This window comes from Dama dama, chromosome 20 (genome assembly GCF_033118175.1).
Source record: "Dama dama isolate Ldn47 chromosome 20, ASM3311817v1, whole genome shotgun sequence".
Taxonomy (NCBI): domain Eukaryota; kingdom Metazoa; phylum Chordata; class Mammalia; order Artiodactyla; family Cervidae; genus Dama; species Dama dama.
Genome location: NC_083700.1, coordinates 20,719,923 through 20,735,689, shown reverse-complemented (window position 1 = coordinate 20,735,689; position 15,767 = coordinate 20,719,923). Strand labels below are relative to the sequence as shown.

Here is a 15,767-nt window from a genome sequence, read left to right as displayed (position 1 = left end):
ATAGACGTTTAGTAGGTAATAATTATTAACAAAGTCATATCCTTCATAATTTAGCCTCTCCCTGCTTTTCATGGCCTCAACTCCTGCCACATCATCCTATTCTAGCATCATTTCCCTGACACCAATTCTCTGTAGTGCCTCTACGCTTTTCTTCTCCTTAAAAATCTCTTTCTTGTCTATCTGGCAAAATTCCAATTCTATAATACAGTGACGTCTTCTCACATACCCTTCCTCTCTTCCCAAAGTTCCTAGAACCATTGAGATCATGCCTCCTAGAACCTCGGGAATAGTTCCAATCTCAAATAGTTTCTGGTGTTATCAAGAATGTATCAGGACTTCCCTGGTGGTCTGGTCGCTAAGGTTCTGTGTTCCCAATACAGGGGGCCCTGAGTTCAATCCCTGGTCAGGGAACTAGATCCCACATGCTGCAACTAAGACCCAGAGCAACTAAATAAAATAAAAAAAAGAATGTATCGAAATAATCCCACTTGCATTGACATGGATGGCCCTAGAGATTGTCATACAGAGTGAACTATGTCGGAAAGAGAAAAAAAAAGACAAATACTGTATATTGTTTATATGTGGAATCTAGAAAAATCATATACAGATGAACTTATTTGCAAAGCAGAAATTGAGTCAAAGATGTAGAAAATAAACTTACAGTTACCATAAGGGTAAGGAAGATGTGTGATGAATTGGGAGATTGGGACTGACACAGATACACTACTATACACAAAATGGGGCTTCCCAGGTGGCATAAGTGGTAAACAGCCTGCCTGCTTGATGCAGGAAATATAAGACTTGGATCCTTTGGTTGGGAAGATTGCCTGGAGGAGGGCATGGCAACTCACTCCAGTATTGTTGCTTGGAGAATCCATGGACAGAGGAGCCTGGCAAACTACAGGCCATGGAGCCGCAAAGAGTCGGACATGACTGAAGCGACTTAGCATGCATACATAAAATAGGTAACTAATGAGAACCTACTGTGTAGCACAGGGAACTCTACCCAATGCTCTTTGATGACCTAAATGAGGAAGAAATCTAAAAAAGGTTGATATATGTATAACTGATTCATTTTGCTGTACAGCAGAATTAACATACCATTGTAAAGCAACTATACTCCAATAAAAATTAGCTAAAAAAAAGAATGCATCAACTTCTCTTCCCCATTTTTATTCTGAAAATATGGTTTTCAAAACACAGCGTTTGTTCATACTTTATGATGGCACCTATTGTTTTATTTTAATGATTTCTGTGTCTGTCTTTCTCATTAGTCTGTGATCTTTTTGCAGGCAGAGACTTTATCATCTGTGTATGCCAGAAATTCCCAGTGTTGAGGACATAGTTGAGGACATTAGCTAATTCAATGAATTAATGAATTAATGACTAATTGAGTGAATAAGGTATCATTGTCTTATTTTGCCTCTGTGTTGACCTAACCACTCCATTTTGACCTGAGGTACTGTTCTAAGGCATGAATGTCACATTACTAAGTCTGTGTGTGTCTTTGTGTGTGTCTGTGTATACACTCTGTCCTTCAAGTTTGTATGTGGGGCCCTATTTTGAGATCACCAGATTGCCCCCCTCTTTACAAAGTATATATTGGTAAACTCCCTTTTCCATTTCCTCGGGGGCACCAGGCCAATGTGTCCTGCTTTGCTCCTGTTTCCACACCCTGCCACGTCACTAGAGTACTGCTATGCCAGGAATGTTACTGGGGAAGAGTGGCTCTATGACTCAGAGGCCAGCCCAGGGATTAAGCGGTAGTGGAGGGAAAGACAAGATTTAGGGGGGAAATATGAAAAACACTGTTGGCTTTATCCCTGGTGGCTCAGATGGTAAAGAATCTGCCTGCTATGCAGGAGAGCTGGGTTCTATCCTTGGGTTGGGAAAATTCCCTGGAGAAGGAAATGGCAACCCACTCCAATATTCTTGCCTGGAGAATCCCGTGGGGAGAGGAGTCTGGCAGGCTACAGTCCATGAGGTCGCAAAGAGTCAGACATGACTGAGTGACTAAGCACACATGTAGAAAACACTGTTAACTCCACTTTTTGAATTCTGCCTTCATCCATTCATAAATTCAGTAGACATGTATTGGGCACCGACTCTGTGCGAGGCACTATTCTAGACGCTTGAGATATAAAAATGTATAAGATGTAATCTTTGCCCTGAAATGGTCACAGTCTTTGAGGGAGAACAAGTAAACAGAACTGACATAATACAAGATGGTAGGAGTAATAGTGGCTATTTTTTGGTACATAAAGGAGAAACAAAGACCCCCAAGAAACTACAATACAGGGGTCTCTTGCTGCAGGAACGTTGAAATCTACTTCATAGATCAAATTCAAGGGAGGTGATCCCTCTGTTGACCTATGCCTTGGTGAGTCAGGGTAAGAGGCAATTCAAGCATTGAAGTTTGTCTACTTTCACTACCAAAAAGATGAATAACCCAGCAGGTGGCAGCAGGGAAACAATTATTTTAGATCTTGATGAGGGAGGAGTAGAAGGCAGAGGTAAAAGCTTGGGATTATATTCTGGACGTTGAGGTACTAGGTTCCCTTTCAAAGACCCAGAAGACATTCAGATAGAGAATAACTAGGCCCATGTTGGGGGCTGCAATACCCAGGATTTTAAACCCATTTATCTTCATTTATTCATTTCACAAAATAATTATTGAGCCCTTACTACGTACAGAGTTACATCATGGGAGGAGCTGGAGATACAAGAATGAAACAGTCCTTACTCTCTGGCTGTTTAGTCTGTTCAGAGATAGGTCTTTATATTCCCCATCAAGGTTCATAATCTCCAAAATCCCCATAATTGTTAAAACTGAGCGGGGTTAGTACGAAGATTAGACTAGAAAAGGGAATTTCTCTGAGTCTCAGTGACCTTTGGAGCATAAGTAACAGGGAGGCTAAGGGCTCGGATCACAGGAAGACTGTTGTTATGTTTCTGATCGTCTTCCGTGGCGTTTTAGACAGGTCTTTATCCGTTTATTTATCAAATATTTACTCAGCTCCATCATTGTGCCTGGCATTGCGCTTGAGGCAAAGTGTAGATCTGTTTCGAACGCCATTCAAAGGAAGGCAAGACACGCACGCTTGTTAAATAATAAACAAGGCAGTAAAATCGGAATAATACTTGGTGGCATGTGATGTTTTTGATACTTAACTGTTTAACCTCTTTGACTAGACACCAGCGCTTCAGTCGGGAGGTCTTCCCGGGTTGTGACTGCCAACCCGGCACACTCTTTTCTAGAGCTCAGACTTCTCAATCTAGTCCCTTCCAGGACTCCCTTCTATCTTGACTCACCAAGCCACCGTAGACAGAGCCGCACGGTCTTCCTTCCTCGGATTTGCCAGGGCGCGAGGGACCTGTGTCATGTGACCAGACTCAGCCTCCTGATTGGCTTGCCTCCTCTCAGGGCCTCCCTCCTCTCCCATTGGATGGGGTGGCCGTTGAGAGAGAAGGTTGGGCGCATGCGCGATGCCCGGAGTTCCTTGGCCACCGGGAGTGAAGCGGTGGGGTTGGGCGATAAACAGGCTGTGGCTAGGAAGAAGCGGGAGGGGGAGTTCGCTCCGCAGGGACTCCTCATTCCCCACCTTTTTCTTTTAGGTGTGGTTTGATCCAGACGCAGTTTCCCGGCAGCCGCTTGAGCTTACTCTGTTGTGAAAGGGGAAAGTAGCTCCTGCGGAAAGGGGTTAAAGTTGCTAAAACGGTGCGAGACGAGAATTCTCCCCCATGCCATCCTAATGGTTCCGCCCTGAATTGGTCCCGGGGCCGGCGCGACGCATCTGAGAGAGGCCCCGGAGGGGGCGGGGAGGTGGCCCGCAGAACGCGGGTTCCGTGAGGATACGTGGGGGAGATTCGACTCCGAGAAGAGGAAGAGCGCGGTAGAAAGACAGGCCGCTGAGGGGGAGGGGGCTGCCAAGATGGCGTCCGCCTCCTCTGGCTCGTCGGCGGTAGGGTGTTCATCCGCGGATTCCGGCGTCCCTCCCTGCCCCTCGGCCTCAGGTAATCAGGGCGTGGCGTGGGTTGGGGGCTGATGGCTGTGCGATGGCAGGAAGAGCGAGACCCAGGAAGGGCACCTGTAGCTGGACATGTTTGAGGCTTTGCCGGTGAGGAGGACCGAGAACTAGGCTTTCATGTAGCTTTCAGAGCAGGCAGAAGGAATGTGAGGAAAGGATGGATTTGATTCAGAAAAGGGAAGCTGTCAGAAACACTGGCTGTCTTCAAGGAGACCGAGTTGAGGACTTTGAAGTAGTAGGGTCAGAAAAGGATGGAGATTGACGGTGGGAGTAGGAAGGAAAGAGAAAGGGAATCGAAGGGAGTAGAGAAAGAGTAAATAGAGGCTTGATAGGTAGAGAGGAATTACGTAGTGTAAGAGGCAGGTAGACTCCACGTTGATTGCGGGGTTAATTGGATAAAAACGTGGAAGAGAAACCATGGGACTTAAAAGGTATGGAAGCGTTATGGGATGCTACCAGTGCTGGGGCGTTAGGGGATTGGGGATTTTTTTGGGAGTGGGAGTTATTGGAGGCTCCTGAGAGCCTCCCCCTAATGCGTCATTCCTTCTCACTTCGTGCCTCCCCTCCCCCAAACACGCGCGCGCTCGCAGGAAAGATACACGTTTTGTCACACATCCTCTGGATATTCCTATCTCTTGACTGCCCAGATTTGGGAAGGAATGGGAAGTTTTTGAAGAGAGCCTGAGGTATGTGGAAAAGCAGGGCTTAAAAAACACTGAAAACAGGTGGAGAAGGCGGAACGATGTAATCCCGAATTGCAGTAGAAGTTGAGGGAGGTGATGCTGGAAATTAGGCTTGAAAAGGATAGGGTGGGGATGGTTCTAAGTGCTGTGTAGGAATATTGCATAATAGGAAATGGACTGGAAGAATGCTTAGGCACGAAATTGGCACTTGGAGAAGGGAGCCAGGGAATCTAGCTCAAAGTAGTTAGAAACTGTTGAAGATTGAGGGAGGGCTAAGGAGCAACAGATTGTGTGTAGGAGGGGAAAATGTGTGGTGTTGGGATGTATGTTGTTGGGGGGGGGGGGGAGTGGAGTTTGAGTCAGAAACTGTTCTAGAGCTTCCATCAGAAATGTCTGGGGTTCCACAGTGACTGTTGCCTATACACTGTGAACAGGAGAGGCCGCCAGATGACGGATGCTATACACCAGACATTGACACTTGCTTAATCCTGGGATTGCATCCTATTCGTTTTGAGTTGACTAAATAGAGGGTTCCACCTTTTCCTGTTCAGTTCGGGTGAGCACATACTTGGTCATAAATATCTTCTTCACAAACTGGAGTTTTGTTTATGTACAATCTATTTTTAGTTTCTTGAGAGGTGGTTTTTGCCTTTCCTAAAAGATTAGTGGGCCGGAGCAACTCCTGTTGCATTCTAAGTGTGAAGAAGGATAAAGTTAAAATGAAAGTTTTTAAATACAGTAGCTTCTTAATTTAAAACATCTTTTTCCTCTCCCCCAGTGCTGAAACAAGAATGGTTGTGTACAGTCTTTAAGCAGACTTCTTAACCATCAGATCAGGTATTAGAAACAGCTTAATCTTAAAAGCCTTGTGTTTTTGTGTTTATATCCCAGAATTTGATTCAGCCTCTATCTCATGAAAATATTGTCCACATGGGCAGATTTAGGAGTAAAAGAAACTATTTCTGTCACATAGTGGTGTCTTCAGGTTTTTGCTCCTACTTCAGATAGTCCTACTATCTGTTTTAGGTGTCAGTATTTGATATTTTTATATTTTCTGTCAGATCTTAAGACTGCAGGATGTTATTCAGATAGTGTAAATGTTTTTAGCTGTTGTGTTTTCACCAGAAGATAAAATAATAGATTTCAGTCAATTTTACAGCTTCTTGGCTTTATTGTGTTCATATGTGAGGTCAAGATACAAAAATGGCTGAAAATTTTTTTTAATGACTAAAAACAAATAGCTTTAGATTCCTTTTTTTTTTACTTTTTTTTCACCCTCTTTCTCTTTTTCTTTGGCAAATATTGAAACCGTTGGATTAAGAAATTAAGAAAAATTCTCATAAATATTCCTGAAAACATGGAATTATTTTGTGCAGATACACAGTGTGGACTTCTTTCGCATATCTGTACATTCACTTCAGTTTTGGCTTACTGAATTTAATAGAATATTTCATATTTCATTTCAAGGATATGTTTTTGAAGAGGATAAGGTGTTTGATTCAGATGCCAAAAAGGCTATTGAGAATGTGTTTTGTGATTGGAGGAGAGTGGTGCTCTGTCTGGATAGTATCAGGGGAATTAAGGCATTGGCAGGAATAAATTGGTTTATGGTCTCCTAAATCATTAAAGGCCAAAAGGCTAGCTTTGTAGAAATTCAAGGTAGGAGTGTGTGTGTTTGTGTTTTAATCATTCTCAAATCAACTTATTGTCCTGAGATGTTTAGCTGAACTCACTTAAATATTGGTGAAACTGAAATCCTAAAGGTAAGGTTCTCTGGCAGTGTATACAAAACAGGAATGTTAGGATTCAGGGACAGATTGATGTTTTAGATAAGTCATTCATAACCTTTTAAGGTTCAAAATCTTTTGGCATTCAAATTAGAAAGGATTGGTAATTTATTTATTTATTTATTTTTTAAGGATTGGTAATTTAAAACAGTTCTTCCCTGTCAGTATTAAACCCTTGGCTATATTGTTTAATCATTAAGCTGGAGCTGGTCTTTTAATGCTGCTGACAGGTTAAATAAAGGAGTTAAAGCAAACCATACACTCTAAGAGATGTTGGAGAGATCTTTTCCCATTGAAGTAACTACCATGTTTGGATTAGAGGGAGGTGATTATAAATTAATATTAATCTTACAGGAACCATCATCATTTCCTTGTTCTTATACTTTGTTAATAAAAGGTGATGCAGTTGCTCTCAGCTGTTCAGTGTATAAAGGAAATTTATTCCTTTCCTTCCTTTCTGTCCTAGCCTCATTCTTTGGTCAGTGGTACCACTTAAAAAATAAAAGCACGGATGAGATGCTGTTGACAGTGCTACCATTTGTCACACTAGTGACAGTATAGAGAACCTGTCCCCCAGTTTGACTAGTTCATCAAAAATTTGAAAATAAGCCACCAACTCTCCTTTTTACTACCAGAAAGGGAGTAAAGTTTCTGTTTTGGCGACTTGATTTGAATTTAGTGGAGGAGTTAAAAAGTAGAAGATTAAAGTGTCCCTTGCTCCCTTGAAATAAGAGCTGTGATAAAATCCTGTGTGACTCCCCTAAGAAAAAGCACTTGAAACCCTAGAAAATCATGAACCTGTAGCTCCTTTTGCTTTCCGACCAGAACATTTCTGAAATTGACACACATTACCAAATGATTCTATCATGAGTACAGATGATTTGGAGGTAACATTTGTAGCTCCTTTTCTGATCTACCCTTAAACTGCTGAGGGAGACCCCAAAAAACACAGGAAAGAAACATTTTTGCCCAGAGCTTTTGTAGTAGAGCCAGTCTCATCAATCCTTGATTCTGGTGCTTTGTCCTTCCCTGCAGCTCCACCAGTAAATGTATGCTGTAATCTGATAACTCCAAATGGTAGGAATTTCGTTGAGGGTTTTTTGTCTGTGTTCTTTGTGTACATTGTAAGCCATTTGTAGACTGATCTCTTTCCCTTTAATTTTTCTGTACTAGTGAAAAGTAAAGCAACTTAAGTCACATTATTGGGGGGAGAAACTGGAGTTTGGAAATGTAAAGACAGAACAGAATGCCATGTAATGAGACTATCAACAGGTATCCTTTTGGTTGGTATTTTATAAGTAAGGAGAGATTTTTCCTTTTGCTTTTTCCACAGAGGGCTTACACCCACATACCCCTCCTTTTTTATTTTGTTCCCTTGGTAGATTCTTCCAGAAAACTGACATCAGAATGTCACTGTTTTTTAATTATCCATTTATTTCTGCCATGACTGCTCAAGCCCAGGGTTAAGTATAATTATATAGCCTTAAATAGGTATCCAGCATCTGTTATTAATTGGTAATGTGTACTTAAAGTTAGCCTTAAATATAAAAATACATGTTATGTTTTGTTAATTTGTTTTTTGTTTTGTTAATTTCTGTGTGCTGTTCTAAGTTGATGTAAAACTCTTCTGATTAATAACTGTGCTCAAATATGTGCTAGCTACTAGTTATTACATGTTTCATCAGCCTATTTTTTAAATAAAAATAATGGAAACTACAGCCTGTGAAGTGAACAACTTCACCAGGCCAAACTCAGGTAACTGGTGAGAAGTTCTGCATTGGGGGTGGGTGGTATTTTACCCTTTAAGCTGGATGTTTACTTTCTTAGAATTTTGGCATTTTCTTACCTGACATGAAGAAAGCAAAAAGGCCAACATTGTCAGTTTGGTTTTTCTTTTTACTGAGTGTGTCCTCTTGATCAAGGATACAAGTATACTTCAGGAAGTATGCTATTTTCTGATAGCCAGGCAGAGGGAATCTGTTCCTTTGTGTTCTAAACCCCAGGCCATCATTCAGTCTCAAAGAGTGAGTGATTGGACTGATGGTGTTTCCTAGAGGAAACCCCTTCCTGGCTCATTTCCCCTGTTGCACTTCACTTCTCCACCCTTTCCTATCAAAAGAGAACATTGTTTTATTTTTACATATGTGTCGATCCTGTGTTATTCATATCTCCTATGAACTGTTGTTTTAATGTTTTCTGTTTGAAGTGAACTTTTTTCCCTCAGCCCCTCCATCTTTTAAAACTTTGTCACTGATTATTTTTCTTTTTTCTCCTATTAAGTCTGTTTATTTGTAATGGTTGTATGCAGAATATATTAATTTTCAAATATCTGATTCCCCCAAAGTCCCCTTATTGTTGGAGTCTGAGGAAGACTGGCAAAAAGAGAGAGAAGGGTAGATTCCTTGTAGGCAGTTAAATATATGTTACTATTTGCTGTGTATTAAACTGAGCTTTATGGAGTTAACCCAGAATAAACACCACCTCAAAGGATCAGTATCATTGATGGGGAGTAAGCAAAGGGAAGTTGCAGGGAGAGAATGGGAAGAGGTTTTTTTTTTTTTAGGATATGTTAATAGCTTAATACTAGCTTTCCTTTGCACAACATGCCTAGTAAACTTGAAGTTCTCATTGATAAGAATCTGTATAAAAGAAATGGTAGAGGAGTAACTTGGTCATATCTCTGTGATTTTCTTGCATTAGGGTCTGGTGGGTGGTTGAAGTGCATTGTTGGGACAATTAATACCCATTGTGATATTATTTAAGTTCATATCTCAGCTCAGTGTATGTTCCAGGCCAGCAATACTGCTTTTTATTTTATTTTTTTAAAGATAGAACCAGGTTTGGAAATAGAATTGGGAGGTGGCGAACTGCTGGACATCTGAACTGCTCCTTAGCTTTGGATTGGCTTATCCAGGAGACTCAGGTCTTTTAAAGAAGGACTCAGATATCCACACCCCCCCCCCCCCCCCCCAAATTTCGACCAGAATTTTAGTGCTAAGAGATACATATTTGTGGGCTGAGAATCATGAAATGTGGCTTATAGAACTAGAAGCAAAAGTTTATTAAAGGGAAATGTAGAGATATTTTAATTTAACCCTCTTATTTTCTTTTTTTTTCCTTCTTATTTTCTAAATTAGGAAACTGAGGTTCAAATTGTTAAGAGTGGCAAAGACTTTGCATAAAGTCTGTATGTTATCGTGATGAGTCTTGGTAAATTTGTGATTCATTCCTTGCTACTTGGCTCTTAGCCGAGCCAGGTTGACCCCAGGACTGGTAGATCAGTGAGTTTTGAGCTTTTGTGTCTAAGAGCATCCTTGCTTTTCAGACCTTTTTCTAGAAAATTCTTAGTAAAAATTGACACCTGCTAGGAACAAAATCCAACCAGTCCATCCTAAAGGAAATCAGTCCTGAATATTCACTGGAAGGACTGATGTTGAAGCTGAAACTCCAGTACTTTGGCCACCTGATGTGAAGAACTGACTCATTTGAAAAGACCCTGATGCTGGGAAAGATTGAAGGCAGGAGAAGGGGACGATGGAGGATGAGATGGTTGGATGGCATCACCGACTCAATGGACCTGAGTTTGAGTAAACTCTGGGAGTTGGTGATGAACAGGGAGGCCTGATGTGCTGCGGTTCGTGGGGTCGCAAAGAGTCGGACATGACTGAGTGATTGAACTGAACTGAAGGAACAAAATTTAACTTTTCTCTAAGATGTGGCTAGAGTTTCATAATTGACTTCTTTTAGTTCTTACTGAGGGTATGGTAACAGTGCCTGACCCCCACCCTCCCAGCACTACCTCTTAGAGCTGTGTGCTCAGCAATGCTTCTCATTAGGCAGGCTGACATTTCTGAGTATTTTCATTTGAATAACATATTATGCCTCCTACATGCAGGGGTATAATTAAAGTGGTGTTCAGTATTTCAGGTTAAAGAGGACTAGAGAGATTGTTTGAGATAGTCCAGAAAATAACTGGGTGATGACTGTTTTGTTTTGTGCAGGTTTTTGCTTTTTTTTTTTTTAAAAAATCTCTGGTTGTCAGTATTATCAACCAAAACACCCCCTCAGAATTATCATTTTGCTTCCAAAAAGCCTGCTTGTCTCTCTGATTTCTATGGGAATTGACAGATTTATGTAGTAGTATTGGTAGCTCATTAAGCTAAGTCTCTGGAATCTCTTCTTTATGACCTGTTCAGGCAAAACTCGTCTGAGGAATGCATATCCTGCCCAGTTCTAGCATCCTGAAATTAAACGTGTACTTCAAGCATTAAAGTCAGTCACAGGCTGCCTCTTAGTTTCTCATCTGGAAGATGATGTCATCTCATCTTTGACGGAAATGTTTCTTCTCTGAAAGCACTGGGAGAGGCTCTGGTATTAAGGCCAACTCTTGTTTTGTTCCACATGCTGAGGGGGAGTGGGGGAGGGGAACTATAAGTCTTATTTTGGAGCTGTGTACTGTCTGAAAATATCTGTTTTGATTATCTCCTCTTTTAAGGCCAACTCATTTCCCCTCTAAAGTTTACCTTTTTCACATTTCTCAGAATTGTATTAATTTTCTTTTCTTCCTCTACCTTTTCTTCTTGCTCTCAATAGTAAGTCATAGCTGCCAGTGCTTTAGTAGCTGCAAACCAGTTTATGGAGAGTCCTAGTGATGTTTTGCCAGGTGACTAGAAACCAGCCCCTTTGGTATCTTTCTCATCACAAACACAATTTAGGCTGGGACTAAGGACCAAAATGGAGTGCTTCCTTAAGACTATTCAGAGTTACTCAGAAAAATTTTCTGTGACATAGTATGATTCAACTTTGTATTTTAGCAAGAATTGATTGGATTATTTCCTCTGTGGCACTTAACCGGCTGGTTCAGTTGTCTTGAAATTATTTTAGTAGCATTAAAGATTTCTCAGCTAATTTTCATAATTTAGAGGCTAGATCTTTATTTTTCAAATATCCAGGAGATAAGCTGAAATTAGGAATACCTGTTTTATGGGAGAATATTGATATTCTAAAGGATATTAAAGATAAATTCTTCAGGGAGAACCTGTTAGCATATGCAGTAATACAGGTTTGTTTCAGATTGTATGGGAATCTCAAATAATAGAGAACAGGAGTGAGTGTATAGGAGTCATGCTTTATTTGTAGCTTGCAGTTGTCAGCAGCTTTCTAGACATCATCTTTCACATTTTTCCTTCTAGTCTATCTCTATAGCAGCATAATATGTTGTAATGAGCTCAAGTTAATGTGTAGGGAGGGGATTGATGGTGATCTGTATGTGTGGAACTGTTGAGCACTAGTTTACTGGGGAGAATGGGTTATAAAACAACAATAAAGCCATTCCTACATATCTCTTTAATTGTTAAATTACCTGTTTGTTATAGAAAATTTATATACATAAGGAAAATAGAAACTTAAAACTTAAAATATCACCTTAACCATACTATCCAATATAATCATATTTTAACATTTTAGTATATAATCTTCTGGACCTTTTTTATGTGTATAAATACATATGACTTTATAGATAATTGTTTTAGAAAAATACTGTACTATATAATTATTAGCTTTTTCCATTAAACAGTTTATTGTGACATCCTGTCTATAAATGAACATAAGGATAATGGTTCTATACTATTTTATGACTATACCACAACTTATATAACCTATATTGTACATTTAGATTCTTTGCAATTATAGTTGTTACATACAATGTTACAATAAATATATTTGTATATATGTCCACTTGACCAATTATTTCCTTAGGATAAATTCTCACTTTTGGGACAAATGGTACATATTTGCTTTTAAGACTTCTTGCTCTGCTAGATATTACCAAATTACCGTGACGAGTGGAAGATCCTCAAATGTGTAAAATGTATACACATTCTTTTTTAAAAAGATAGAAGCCTGTGTGCAAGGAGCTTTATACCTGAAATTTTTTTGCCAATCTGAAATCATGCAATAGTGAAATTGTTTGGGTCACAAGTTTTGTAATCACTCCTGGAATTTTTCTGCCAGAGCTTTTTTTTTTTCTTTTTTTTTTTGACTTCTACCTAGAACTGCAGAAAATCTTCTCACATTTCACAATATGGTACTGGGGATCAGTTCAGGCCCTGTTTATAATTTTAAACTTTAGAGATGTCATATGGGTATTTTTAAAATATGCTTGTTCTGTTATAAGCAAGTAGAACCCCAGCAGTAAGTGATAATTTTCTGTTTTTCCTCATTTAGGTCTCCACTTTCTGTGCTGTGGGGTCAACCGTAAGAGAGGTAGATCTGATGTGTATCTGTGCTGAAGAAGCATGAGCTCCTTGCAGTTACTAGCCGCGGACTCCTCTTCCCCATAACAATTGCAAATTTTTTTTTTTAGTAGCGTGCATGGCCTTTTGAGAAGGCTGTGAGTGTCCTGAAAGATTACTTGACTTCAGCTTCCGTTCCCCTCTCCCCTCCAGAAAAATGCTGCCTTAACATGGCAACTTCTTTTCTCACAGTCCCACAATGTAAGATGGATCCATTGACTATCTTTTGTCTCCCTCGAAGTCTTCCCATGTAACTCCATTTCCTTTTGTTTCAGTAAATGTGTCTCTCTTTCTTTCCCTTTCTGTTGTACCTCTCATTTCCCCTGACCCATCTCATCCTGTAGATGGGGTTTTATAATTCACAATGGTAATAATAATTGCTAGTATATACAGAGCATTTATTACATATTAAGTGCTATATAGGATTTATTTAATTCTCATAACTATCCTATGATGTACATGTTATTATATCTCCATTTTATGGATGAGGTAACCAAGGCCTAGAGAGTTTTAACCAACTTGTCAAGGTTATCTAGTTAGTAAATGTAGATCTAGTATTCAAACCTAGCCAACTTAGGTGTGCTGATTTCAGAGCCCACATTCCTACCCACAATACCTTGCTGCTCTCTCACTAATCTAAAAGTCTGTGTGTGAACTAACTTGACTTTAAACCAGATTACATATTTGTTGTTCAACAAAGAATAGTGCAGAGGGGAACTTCCCCTTCTGATTTGAGCTGTCAAAATTCTGAGCTCCTCCATGTGTAATACCTGGAGTTATTGATCATTCTTTCAGAGAATAGTTTAGAAGTTAATGTGGATATTTGCCGAGGATTGGTAACTGATTGTATAGTCAATTCTAAGATCATTAAAACAACAAGACTGCCTATCAGATGCCCTCTTTTTGTCATTGCAGATTCAGTGATCATAACTCTTATGCTTTTAATCAGATCGATTCATGGTCCCACTGACACCAAAAAGAAAACTCTTAATCTGAGAAGAATTAAAAACTATCTTTCTGTTAAAGTTGTTTGTGTCTTTTTATGAAGAAAAGAGGTACTTTGTACTGCTAGTGAGGACCTTAACTTGTGTGATATTGCTCTGTCCAGTGTCAGTTTTGAAGGGCAGCTTCTGCTCCTCTAAAATACTGGCATTGTCTGTTTCAAAACAAGTATAATCTCACTGAAAGAAATGAAAGGTACTTTCCTACTGTTTTTGCCAGTGACATTGATGACTGTTGCTGGAGGAACAGAGTGGTGGTATTGTTAATTCCATTGAGAGGAACCAAAGGAGGACTCTTTATCCTTTTATCAATGAAAGTGGGAAGGGAAGGGAATACCTCAGGGGAAGAAAATATGTGTTCATACTGTCCGTTAGCAGTTGTGAGATTTATTTAGTTTGTAAAAGCATTCTAGTTCCTTTGGTGCTTTCCTTTCCCCCTTAGAGTGGCCAGGAAATTGAAAACAAAATATGGTTTAGAAGAAAGAGTTGAACTGGGGAGTTGGAAATGTGAATTCCAATTCTGGCTCTGTCACCACCTTTGCTCTTTAATTTTGAGCACATCCCTTATGCTCTGTTTATTTATAGGTTAAATATGTCTTACTGTTAAGAATTGGGCTTCCCTTGTGGCTCAGCTGGTAAAGAATCTGCCTGCAATGCCGGAGACATGAGTTCGATCCCTAGGCTGGGAAGATCCCCTGGAGAAGGGAAAGGCTACCCACTTCAGTATTGTGGCGTGGAGAATTCCAAGGACTGTATAGTCCATATGGTCCCAAAGAATTGAACGCGACTGAGCAACTTTCACATTAAGAATAGATTAAAATCTCAAAGGCCCTTGTTGAATGATTTTTTCTTAATATAAATTGTTACTTATTTGTTAGCTTAAATGGGCACATAGGTTCATATGTGGCTGAAGGGGCTAAGTTCTCAACTTGTTCTATTTAAAAATCAGTTTTCATTAATATCTATAGATTTCAGCCAGATTGAGCCTGCTCAGTCTGCTCAGAATTTTTTAAAAAATTCCAGAAGTGAGTATATCCTTGCTTCTCTAGGTCTTTTATTTGTTTAGTTATTAGTGAACAACAAGCCAGTCTTTATTAGTAAATATGTAGTTGAGTACAGTTTTATACATTGGTCCTTGTTAATGTCCCCTAGGTCTTTTTACATTTCCATCTTTCCATAGAGGAACTGGTACTTGAAGAAATCACCATGATTGGCTCTGCATCATATATTGACCCACTTAGAATTAAGCTGTTTCCACAGTTATTTTTCTGACACAACCTGTTCGTCATGGCTTTATTTTTTGCTGCCAGTGGAGCAACATTAGTCTTTGGTTTAGAATGCTTCTTGGTCCAGGGCCTATTAATAAGTAGGAACTACATGATCATGAAGGTCAAACAAACATGAAGGAAACATTTTTCCCTGAGGAGGAGGAAATTTAACATTGGAACTCGGTAGTAGTTGTTTAGTCGCTCAGTTGTCTCTGACTCTTTGCAACCCCATGGACTGCAGCATACCAGGCTTCCCTGTCCTTCACCATCTCCTAGAGATTGCTCAGACTCAGGTCCATTGTGTCAGTGATGCCATCCAGCCATCTCATCCTCTCTTGTCCCCTTCTCTTCCTGCCTTCAGTCTTTTCCAGCATCAGGGTCTTTTCCAGTGAGTAGGCTCTTTGCATCAGGTGGCTAAAGTACTGGAGCTTAAGCATCAGTCCTTCCAGTGAATATTCAGGATTGATTTTCTTTAGGATTGACTGGTTTGATCTCCTTACAGTCCAAGGGACTCTGAAGAATCTTCTCCAGCACCACAGTTCAAAAGCATCAATTCTTTAGCGCTCAGCCTTATGGCCCAGCTCTCATGTCCATACACGACTGCTGGAAAAACCATAGCTTTGACTAGATAGACCTTTGTCTGCAAAGTGATGTCTCTGCTTTTTAATATGTTGCCTAGGTTTGTCATAGCTTTTCTACCATGGAGC

The 15,767-nt window shown here is 40.0% G+C and overlaps 1 protein-coding gene across 4 annotated transcripts in view; it reads left to right on the top strand.

The window, feature by feature from the left end:
• Window positions 1-3,480: 3,480 nt before the first annotated feature.
• The window catches only part of PIP5K1A (phosphatidylinositol-4-phosphate 5-kinase type 1 alpha), a 39,882-nt gene continuing 27,595 nt past the window's right edge, over window positions 3,481-15,767 (top strand). For 2 of the 4 annotated variants that reach the window (XM_061120851.1, XM_061120848.1), the window contains exons 1-2: window positions 3,481-4,014; window positions 12,724-12,762. In XM_061120851.1, coding sequence (XP_060976834.1) covers window positions 3,933-4,014; window positions 12,724-12,762 — 121 coding nt within the window. In that variant the 5' untranslated portion in view covers window positions 3,481-3,932. Of the gene's footprint in view, window positions 4,015-12,723; window positions 12,763-12,946; window positions 12,993-15,767 lie in introns of those variants that run through there. The other 2 variants (XM_061120849.1, XM_061120850.1) reach the window with 2 other exon arrangements.